This window comes from Corvus cornix, chromosome 23 (genome assembly GCF_000738735.6).
Source record: "Corvus cornix cornix isolate S_Up_H32 chromosome 23, ASM73873v5, whole genome shotgun sequence".
NCBI classification, from domain to species: Eukaryota; Metazoa; Chordata; class Aves; order Passeriformes; family Corvidae; genus Corvus; species Corvus cornix.
The window spans coordinates 6,736,675-6,747,395 of record NC_046352.1 but is presented as its reverse complement, the minus strand read 5'-3'; the positions used below and the strand labels follow the sequence as shown (position 1 = coordinate 6,747,395).

Genomic DNA, 10,721 nt, shown 5'->3' with positions numbered 1-10,721 from the left:
GTGATGGCACAGCCTCCCCCGACCAGGACTTGGCACCCCCAGGTGCCCAGCCCAGGCAGGACTGGGCTGTTCCCACTGTCCAGCTCCTGGGTTTGTTGGTCCCACGGCAGCCCTGAGCCCACTGGGGCTGGGGCACTCCACCCCAGTGGCATGGGGAGCTCTGTTTTGGTGCCCACCCTGAGTTGCTGCACTTCAGCTCCTGAGCTGGAACAGCAACAGAAATGAGCAGTTAAAGAAGATGCAGCAAAATTTTACAAATAAATTGGGCATCCATGGGGCTTGGTGCAGAGGTTTGGGCATTTGGTGGCTTTGGGACCTCACCAAAGCGCTGCTGTGCCCCAACAGCACAGTCCCAGCCCAAACCATGGGTCCAGCTGCCCCCAGGCTCTGCTGCCAGGGGCCGTGGGCACAGACGCTTCTGCTGCAGTCCCCGAGGAGATGGCGCTGTGGGGGGACGGTGCTGGCACGGTGGAGCCCAAGGACCCTGTGAGCCTGGGCTGGGTCCCTGTGCTGTGACAAGTGGCCCCAGGGGTGAGTCACCTGGGCAGGAGCCCCGGGGCAGCAGAGCTGGGCCTGCAGGAGAGACCTGGGGGCTTCTGCCCCCTCACCTGGGGCTGGACCTCGAGGACCAGCCAAGACTTTCCAGTGCCCACCTCACTGCCCTCCCTGGGGCTGGGTGCCCCTTACCTGCCTTCTCCTGCCACCAGCCCCTGCAGGATGTCACCAGGTGCTCCAGGTGCAGCTCAAGCTGGGACACAAACCCGCGGCTCAGAGCACATGGCGGTGAGACCCATCGCCCCTCACTCATCAGCCCTGTCACGGAGGACCAGCCCTGCTGAGCCCCAGGTGTGGGGCCTGGCCAGGCCCCCTCGGCCTCAGGCCCCTCTGGGTTGCCCATCCCGTGCCAGGAACCCTCTCCCTGTGGGACAGAGCAGCCCCTGGCAGCCCTCAGGGGCTCATGTGGGTTTGGGCTCATGGGGGTTTGGGCTCATGGCAGTGGTCTGTGTTGGGGAGCAGTGTGGGGGACTCAGCTCCCACCCCTGTCTGGCTGCAGGGGCTCTTTTCCCACCTCCCTTACCGGCACCAGGGCCCCAGGAAGGGCTCTGAAGGGTGTGGGCAGCGATGGGTTCAGGGGCTCAGCCAGGGGCTGCCCCTGCCCCAACACCCCCCTCAAGCTCCAGACTGGAGCAAGGAATTGCCAAAGCCTCTGTCAGCACCAGGCAGCACTCGAAGGGCAGGCGGGGGTGTCAGCCTGGGGGTGCCACAGGGGCTGGTGGACAGAGGGAGGACACGCTGTGCCTCGCCGGCCTCACGAACCAGTCCCGGGCCATTCCGTGCTGCCACCCTGCGAGTGCCGCTTCGCTTCCCTCAGCCCCGCCCGGGCCCCGCTCTCCCACCCCACTCTCCCACTGCCTGTCCCTGTGCTGCCCCACGGCCGGGGCTCAGCCCGGTGCTGCCATCAGTGCACAAACCGCGGTGAGGAACTTGGTATCCTTTTATTTATAAACAAATCAACGTAAAATAAGTACAGAGGAAAGCACTGGCTGACCCCGCCGGGGCCTGGCTGCAGCGGGACCGACGCTGGGTCACACCGAGGGGTCCCTGGTCGTGCTGTGAGCGAGGGGCTCCGAGAGCAGCCAGAGCCCCCAGCCCCGGGCCAGCAGCCAGGCTGCGCTATAGGACAAAAAGCCATTTTGCCTTTTTATTACTTTGGAGTTTGGGGTATTTTTTTTTTTGAAACTTTGCCCCTTAGGGGTAAACTTGACTCAGTGCAAGAGCCTGGAGGGTTGGTCACCACAGGGGCCCATCCTGCTGCTGGCCAGGCCCTCGAGGCTGCTGGGGAGGGGGTGAGCTGTGGCTCCGGATGCAGAGGGTGAGCTAAGGACAGGAGAAGGAAGTGCTTGCAGTGGAGATTCCGTCCCAGCCCTTTGGTCACTGCAGAGGGAGTGTGTGTGTGGGGGGGTCCGTGCTGAGGTGCATGTGTGGGCACACACCAGGGGCAGCCCGTGCTGGCCCCATCAGCCCTGTCCTGTCAGCCCTGTCCTGTCAGCCAGGCCCCATCAGCCCTGTCCCAGCTCAGGCCAGGCTGGTGCCAGCCATGCTCCAGGGTCCGGGCAGCCCCTGCCCCGAGGTGGCAGCTGCTGCCCAGGGGACACCGTGGTGGCACAGCTGGTGGCTCCACTCCGACACTCCTCGTGCAGCTGCAGAAACATGTCTGGGACCACTGGAACCACTCAAGTGCCATCAAAAATAAATACATTAAACTGCCTGAGACCAACAGGTGCCTCGGGCAGGGCAAAGCCCTCACAGGAATAGCGATGGCGGGACAGGTCACCACCCTGGGATGCTCTGGCCAGACCCAAAACCCTCTCACACACGCTGAGCTGGACAGACCGAAACTCTAGAGGAGCAGGAGGGCCCCTGGGAAGACAAACCTTAGCAGCTCTGGCTAAAAATCACCAAGAGTTGCGAGTTCAACACAGGTAGAAAAATCATCTCATCGTTTGAAACAGACAACTCCTTAGTAAAAAAAAAATTCCAAAATAAAAAAAAGTAAAAAGAAAAAAAGGAGAGAAAGATCAGCCAAGTCCTGCAGCATCCAGGCAGCCTCCGACACCAGCCCAGGGCCATCAGTGCCAGGGGGCACGCCAGGCCCAGCCCTGCTCCTCAGCTCTCCCAGCTCGCTCCACGCTCCCACACGGCCTCCCCAGTCTGGAATAAATATGGAGGCCTCCAACCCCGGCCCGGTGTGCCCAGCTGGAGCCAGCTCAGGAGCTGGGGGCAGGCAGAGACAGGTGGATGGGCTCCCCCAGTGCGGAAGACGGGGCGGGGTGGTCCATGCTCTGAGCTCGCTGCAGTGCCACAGAGCTGAAAGCAGGCTGGGGGCACTGAGCCCCTTGAGGCTGGGCAGACTCGTCTGGCCCCCAGCCCAGAGCCACCCCCATGGGCTGTCCCGAGCAGGCATGGCCAGGAGCGCTGAGCCACGGAGAGTGTGAGAGGAGTGGCTGCATGTGCCCAGTCCCCACGGGCACTGCCCGGAGCGCTGCTCCATCCCAGGAAAGCAGGACCGTGAGCCCACGGAGAAGTGTTGGCTGGGCAGCAGGGAGAGACCCTCCACTTCCAACACCCACAGCTCAAGTCTGGTGCAAAGCCCAGCTGCGCCGGGCTCCTCCTGAGCTCCCGTCGGGGCCTGGCCGGGCGTCGGGAGTGTCCGTCTGTGGCGGAAGGGGGTGTGTGCATGCGAACCTGTCGGCAGGTGAGCGCGGGTGGGGACGGCCGGGAGCGGAGCTTCCAGGATCCATCCTGCCAGGAGTCCTCTCAGAACTTGCCTTGCTTTAGCTTGTCGATGTGGTAAGTGAGCTTCAGGGCTGGCCCCAGCTTCAGCCCCATGTACTTCATCATCATGTCACTCCGCAGCAAGAGCAGGGCTTTCCCGTCGATCTCCTGCAGGGAGGGGAATGACAGTGCTTGTGATGGCACCTGGGAGCCCCAGCTCTGCCCGAGCCAGGCCGTGCCCAAAATGCAACAGCAGGGCTGGGTGTGAGAGCCCTGCTCAGCAGCATCCCAGTATGGACACCCCAGTATGGACAGCACAGGCAGCCCTACATCCACCCTGCTGCAGCGCTGGACCCATGTGCGCAATGGGAATTCTGCTGGGTGATCAACCCCCAGGAGCCATTTCCAGAGGGCCAGCACATCCTGAAGGGAGGTGGGGAGGAAGGAAAAGGGAGGTTTCACTGACAGGGGAATGACAGAGGCAGTGGCAATGCAGGGGAGCAATCGCTCACTCCAGGGCATTGTCATCCCAGCACAGGAGAAATCTGGCAGAGGATGCGTCAATGGTGACAGCCCTGCTGAGACACACAGAGCCCTGAAGTCATAGCTGAAAACGGAGGTGAGGGAACAGATCCTGAAACCCAAAGAGCCTGTGCTCTGTGACTGGGTATTAGGAAAAATTTCTTCCTTGAAGGGGTGGTCAGGCACTGGCACAGGCTGAAATCATCATCCTCTAAGTGTTCAAAAAATGTATGGATGTGGCACTTGGGAAAACGGTTTAGTGGTGGCCTTGGCAGTACTGGGGGAATGTTGGACTGTATGACCTCAGAGGGCTTTCCCAACCTGAATGATTCTGTGGTTCTATTTCTGGAGCTTCACAGCACAGTCCTAGCCACTGGCAGAGAGTGGTGGAGCTCCTCATCCCCACTGGGGCTGATTCCAACACAGCAGCTTTCAAAGCATCTGATGCTTTACAGCAGAGCCAGATGTGTCCCTCCTGAGACTAAGGAGAGGATGGATCATGAAGCTTAAAATAACCAGGGAACAGCTTTGTACTTGGCATTTGCAAGTCGAAGTCTTGCGGTCCCTTGCAGCACTCCTGCCCATGACCCAGTCCAGGCCGGGTCCAGAGCTTTGCACTGGGCAGTTTTCCATGAAGAAAATGTTAATGGGCTTAAAAGTGAAAAATAAAAATCGTGACTTTGAACAACAGAAAATCCTGTCCTATGTCAATGCTCAGTTACTTTCAGGTTGGTGAGATCTCCAGGGGTCTCCAGTACCAGGTTTGATCTGTTTTCCCCTTCCACAGATGAAAGCAAGATTCTCATCAAGATTGCCAATCCAGGGCACTTCCATCCCTTGGCAGCTTTTGCATAATTAAAACAAACATTTCTTAATTACTGGCGTTTCTAAAATAGAACTAATTAAAACCAGAAGTGTTGTGTCAGCCCAGCCCAGAGCAGGACACAGCACTGGGTGTTTGCTCCCACTGCTCTTCATGAGCAGCACCAGAACATGGACTTAATCAAATAGGGCAGAGGGAAGACGGTTCTTGCAGGGGGCAGGATGTGCAGCTGCCAAACCTCTCTTGTAGCTGTAATGGTACAAACTCCATGCTGTGTCTGCAGCTGTTTTACACTTACAGATGTGCACAAGGACCAGAGCCTTAAGAGACTCCCTGTTACAGGAGTTGAGCAGCAACACACTCCATGAATCCCATTAGGAATGTGTTTCTTGCCAGAAGAAATTTGCCACGAGGTGAGTATTAGCCTCCAGGAGGAGGAGAGTTTGTGTTTTCAGCACTGGGATTCACTGCAGAGGCTCCATGTGCACCCAGGCTGCCCCTGAGGGGTTCTGATGAGGATCCAAGCCCTGACAGGGCATGACCAGGATTTATGAGGATCTTTTTATTAACCACAAAACTCCAGCTGTTCCGAAGTGCTGCCGTGTTCTGACACTCCTGGATTTTCTTTGTGTGATTTGCCCCCTCCCAGATGTGTACACACACACACACACACATTTGTACATGAACCGTGGCACTCACGTGTTTTCGGAAGAGGTCAGCGTGGGGGCCCAGCTGTGGGTCTGACTCGCGGATGAACTGCATCACCTCCTCCACCGTCCAGGACGAGGGGTCGCGGCTGCTGAGCCGGGAGACGTCCCGGGAGCCGAGGTACCTGTCCGACCCTGGGGACGGCAGACACAGCTCTTACTGGGGGTCCCTGGCAGCGCCCCGCAGTCATTCCCCCTCAGTCCACCACTCAGCTCCTCTCCCACAGCAGGGCAGAGACACGGCAAGGGGCACGTCCCAGTCGTGCCCCAGATTCCTGCGGCGCAGGTCTGGCACTGAAGCCTTATTCCCTCTCCTTAGCCTGACTTTTCTGGGCAGCCTTCTATACTGAGCCCTTGTCGCCTCTCTCAACCCCCACTCCCCTTGTTTGTCCCCAGCTCTCACTCCTCCTTGTCCATCGGCTGACACTTCCCACCTCAGCAGAACATCCCCCTGCCATTCCCACATCTCTCCCCACGCATGGTTCCTCCTCCCCTCCCAACACCTTTAGCACATTTAACACAGCAAAGCTGGTTTATGTTTTCACTGGCTGCATCTTCTGACGGACTGAACCCACAGGTGACATCCCGTTGTCCAAAAGCACGGCCTGAGCTGGCACTGGTCCTGCTCCCAACGTGCACAGCCCCTTGTCTCAGCTGCCTGCAAATGTGTGGGGGAGGCACCAGCAGCCTGAGCTTTTCAGAGGCTTTTACTAATGCCATGCACCTAAAATGACACTATTTGCAACCCCACATGCTGCAATGAGCAGTTCAGCTCTTCTGCCCCTCTTCCTCCATACAGACAAATGCCATTCATGCATCTGCCCATCCTCCCAGCCCCACCAGGCAACTTTTGACTGCCCAACCATTCCCAATCCGTCCTTGTGGACTCAGACACCCATTTGTCACTTGGACACAGTTCAGCTCCTGCCTATTCCTTTCTCCCCACCGACCTCCAGGTCCCCTGAGTCACCAGCCAAAGGAGCAACGTCACTTGTCCACACTGCCACCTGCCAGGTGCCATCATACCTAACAGACTTGGTTGGCTGTGCAGAGCCCAGCCTCTGGTACTTGCTGAAGTCACAAAGGTGTAACTGGAGTTAGAATAGCCCTTTATTGCCCAATTTACAGCTGCAGGGCTGTTCTGAGCTCTTACCCCCAGAGCTAAGCCTGCGCAGGGCAGAGGTGCTGCCCTGGCTGAGGCTAGAGGGCTGGTGCAGGTGCCTGTATCCTGGCAGGCGATAGTCTCTGGAACTCCTGCTGTGGCTGGATGAATTGACAGAGTTCAAGGCAGAGTCCATGGGGTCCAGGCGAGGCTCCAAGGGCCCTGGGAGGCCATCTCCCAGGACAAAGGTTTCACCTGGAATGCACCAAGCTGCAGTCAGTGCACCCGAACGCCATGGCCCCACGCTCCCACGCGAGGCAGAGCCACAGCAGCGGCAGTGCTCGCTGGGTGCGACCCCTTGCTGGTCTCTCCCCAGCACAGGGATCAAAGCAGGCACTGCTGGAGCCCTGGTGTTCACCAGTTTGCCAATCTGCAAACGGTGTCACCATCTGCCGATGCCAGTCCAACCAGCATAGTGACAATGGTCCCAGACTGGAGCAGCAGCTCCGCTGTTCAGCTACTCTGTCCGTGCCACCACCAGCTGTGGCCCAGCCCTGTGGCCTGACTGCCCTGAGCCCCTCCCTGGCCAAGGGGCACTGCAGGGTAGGGCAGGGCTGTCCGATCTGGATGCCAATGGACACAGGACTCACAGACAGTCCTGAGCAGGGAAGGGAGGGGACGCTGCCCGAGGAGTCACACACTGCACATCCTCAGGAAATGGTCCTGGTGTTTGGGACTGGGGTGTCAGACACACATGCAGAGCAGGAGGGAGCTGTAGGCCAGGCAACGCTCCCACACCATGCTGGTCCTCTGGCCCCAAAAGCAACAGGCTGCTCATCCCTCCTGACCTCCTGCTGGGACATGCACAGGAGGGCCTGGGCTGAGGGCTCTCCCCAGGCAGGGTATTAGAGCAATACCGGCTTCCTCACCTGCTCCAGAAATGCACTGAATTTGCAGCTGTCTGTGGCACTATTGGGATGGAAGGGCTGAGCAGACTGTCCAGGGTGACAGGTTGTGCTGGCTGAGCCAGCAAGGTCTGCCTCTGCTGTAACACTGTGACAGCTTCATGGCACGTTTGTAGGTTTTACTATGGCACAACTGAGTCTCAGCCCAGGTGGTCCTTGTGCCTCATGAGTCACCCTCAAATACCTGAGTTCTTTATTATGAAACACCTGCCAAGGAGGGAAGCAGCTCCACGGTGAGGGGGTGAGGGGCGTTGCCTGTGTACTCCAGACCTGCCAGCACACGTGGCTGGGAGCTGCAGCTCCTCCACCAGCGTCCATAGGGACCCTGAGGGCAGCTCACAGCCCTGAGCTGCTGCCACTCGAACACCACGGCAGGTGACAAGGGTGAAGAAGCCTGAGCCACTGCACTGGCCAGGCCCTGGGCTCCTTCCCTGGGACTTCAGACTACAGGAGCAGCAGGTGAGAAGCCAGCACAGCCCTGCTGTGCTGAACTGGGACCATGTTGAGCGTGCAGGATCTGCGGCCTGGGAGACCCAAAAGCTGTTGAGATTTTCCCAAATTCGCTCCTGAGCTGATGCTGCCACGCTCCACTGAAGGGAAGTGCAGCTTGCCAGAGCCTGAAGCGGTTCCCAAGTGCTGTGGATGTTGGGTACCATTGACTGGGGCAGCCTCTCCTGGCTACACCTTATTTGTTCTGGTTTCTATGAACCGTGGCACTATTGTGAAAGCTGGGATCTCTGGTGTCACATGTCCTGCTGTCTGTGTTTGAGCAGAGACCCCAGAGGCCAGTTCAGCTGGTCCAGCCCCAACCTTCCAGGGCTTCACATCATAAGGATACGAAATGGGAACATGAACACCCTCGTCTGGCTGTTGGCCAGCCCAGTGTGGCTGGTGTGGGGTTATCACCTGGGTAATTGCTGCTCCCATCCGGGGCTTTGCCACTCTGCACTTGAGGCACTGCTGCCTTTCTTTGCTTTTAGGTCTCTGGGATGTGCCCAGAAACAGCAGCACAGCCTTAAAATCTCATGTACAAACTGCTGGTGTGAAGACTGTCACTCCTGGTGACCTGTCCTGTGCTGGCCCACACGTCACTTGCTTCCTGCATGGACAGCTGTGTTCTCACCTGCTCTGGATGCACAAAGAATGGTTTGCTGACTCAGGGCTATTCCTGAATAACTTCAAACTCCTCCTGCACTCCCACCATTGCATTTCAGCCCCAGACTGGGTGCAAATCAGAGCTAGCTGCCCTGGCCTGGGCTGGGTGGACATCCCCTGCCCAGCCAGACCCACCTGTGGGTGTCACTCACACCAATGGGTTTCCACTGTAGCTGCTTCCAAGCAACTACATTTGGTCTCCTGTTGGACAGGACAGTTCTGTTTAAACCCCAAAACACTTCCCATTGAACATCTGGGGAAGGGTGCTGACTGCCAGGGAAGGGCAGAGGCAGGAGAGGGGTCAGTGGGCGCAGCCCTTTGAGCTGTCACAGGACAGTGGCTGTGGGCATGGGAACAGGTCCAAGCTGTGCATCTCAGCCCTCCAAGGAAACCCAGCACCTTTGGAGGTGACAGAGAGCTTCAGCTTGCCAGGAAGTCCTGGGACACTCACCCAGATGTGCTGGGTCAGGCAAACACACGTGTCTGTGCTCCCAAAAAGCCCAGAGCTCTCACAGCGCGGGCTGGCATCAGCAGAAGGAATTTCAGGGCCCAGTTTGGGAGAGCACATGCACAGGTTCCTGTCAGTGCAAGGCTGAGGATCCAAAACTCACCCTCAGAAATGACTTCACTCAACAATTAACACACTGTCATGACAGGAGTGCACTGTGATGCATTCTGCAAACGTGTGATCCTGTTCTCACATGCTGGTGATCACACACCCAAGGGCACGGGTGAGGCCCTAAGGGCACGATGTTTTTTTGCCCAGGAGGTAAAAACGAAGGCACACATTGATCCCCAGGTTCCCTATCCCTGCACAGGTGAGTGCCTGGTTGGGCTGTAACACTGCAGCAGAGCTGGGGGCTTCGTGGCAGGGTCAGTGGAAGAGAGATTGAGGGTTTTCCTAAAAATACAAGTACACAGGGAACTGCTCAATGAATGATACCCCCAGGGAAGGGAGATGGAGATGAGACAAGAGGGGAACGATTACTGCCCTTGAGAATCACCTGTAGCAGAAGACAAGATGCTCCTGCAAGTGGCAGGGCATAACTGCACTCAGGCACGATCCAGGATCCTTCACCCTTGATAACCGGTGTTGGAGGAGGAGGTGGCTGATCCTCAGGCAGATTTCCTTACACAAACTGTTGGATTTAACTGAAGGCTGGCAGTTGGCACGTTGTAGGGAAACACACCACAATTAGTGGTGGAGAGGCAGGGAGCAGATAATTAAAGTTTAATTAAACAAATAGTGCTATAGACTCAACGGTGTCATTTTGCTGCTAAAACACGGGAGTTTGGCCACAAGCACAAATGTGATTTGCACTACTCCTGAACACCCACTGCTTCCAGCCAGTGATGGGCTGTGAAGGCAGGTCCCCACTGTGCTGGGACTGCAGTGTTTCAGCAAAAAGCCACACGAATGCCACTGGATGCAAGAGGAAAAACAATACAAGATGTGAGACCCCCTCCTCGTGTCTCTGCTTCTTGCCAAATGCAGGGTGAATGGAGATGTCCCACTGCTGCTCACAGCCTTCCATACAGCAAACTGGGAAGTGTTCAGGAGCTGCTGCCTGAGACAGAGTTCACCCCCATGGGAAGATGTACCTTGCTCAAGAAATACTCAATATCTGAGTATTTCAGGTGCATATTCTTAAAATATATCCTGTGAAATGCAAATATTCCTGCCTGCACCTCAATTTCACAGTGGAGGAGGATGTATTCGTTACAGCTTTTAGCTGTGGGGTAAGAATGAATTTCTAGATGGAATTTGAAACTGCACCTCATTGCTCCCTGCTTGGACTGAGAACAGAACCAGACCAAGCTGCTGCAGGAAGGATCAGCCCCCTCACAGGCAGACACACTTCCTGCCCACTTGTCTGTGTTTTTCTGGAAGAGGCTGGAGAATTCTGGCATCCAGATGGCACAACCCATTCGAAGGCCAAGGGATAACTGAATAGACTTTGAAGCAGACTAAGAATCAATCTTGTAGAAACCTAATGAAGGCTCCTCCTTGGAATTAGCCATTATGGAAGCCTTCTCTCTTCACTGACAATACAGAGTGTGAAATATTCACCACCCAAACAAGGCATTTGAACCTTTGGAGCAATCCAGTGCTTCAAGAACAGGCTGAACACTGCGTGTCCCACCTGCTGGGGGAGGAGGAGGGGCTGGGC

At 57.0% G+C, this 10,721-nt stretch overlaps 1 protein-coding gene across 7 annotated transcripts in view; it reads right to left on the bottom strand.

The window, feature by feature from the left end:
- Nucleotides 1-1,477: 1,477 nt before the first annotated feature.
- SCMH1 (Scm polycomb group protein homolog 1) overlaps nt 1,478-10,721 on the bottom strand; it is a 71,438-nt gene continuing 62,194 nt past the window's right edge. For 5 of the 7 annotated variants that reach the window (XM_039564485.1, XM_039564488.1, XM_039564491.1 and 2 more), the window contains 3 exons: nt 6,482-6,685; nt 5,321-5,463; nt 1,478-3,444 (listed from right to left, as the gene is read on the bottom strand). In XM_039564485.1, coding sequence (XP_039420419.1) covers nt 3,319-3,444; nt 5,321-5,463; nt 6,482-6,685 — 473 coding nt within the window. In that variant the 3' untranslated portion in view covers nt 1,478-3,318. The remainder of the gene's footprint in view (nt 3,445-5,320; nt 5,464-6,481; nt 6,686-10,721) is intronic. The other 2 variants (XM_039564489.1, XM_039564490.1) reach the window with 1 other exon arrangement.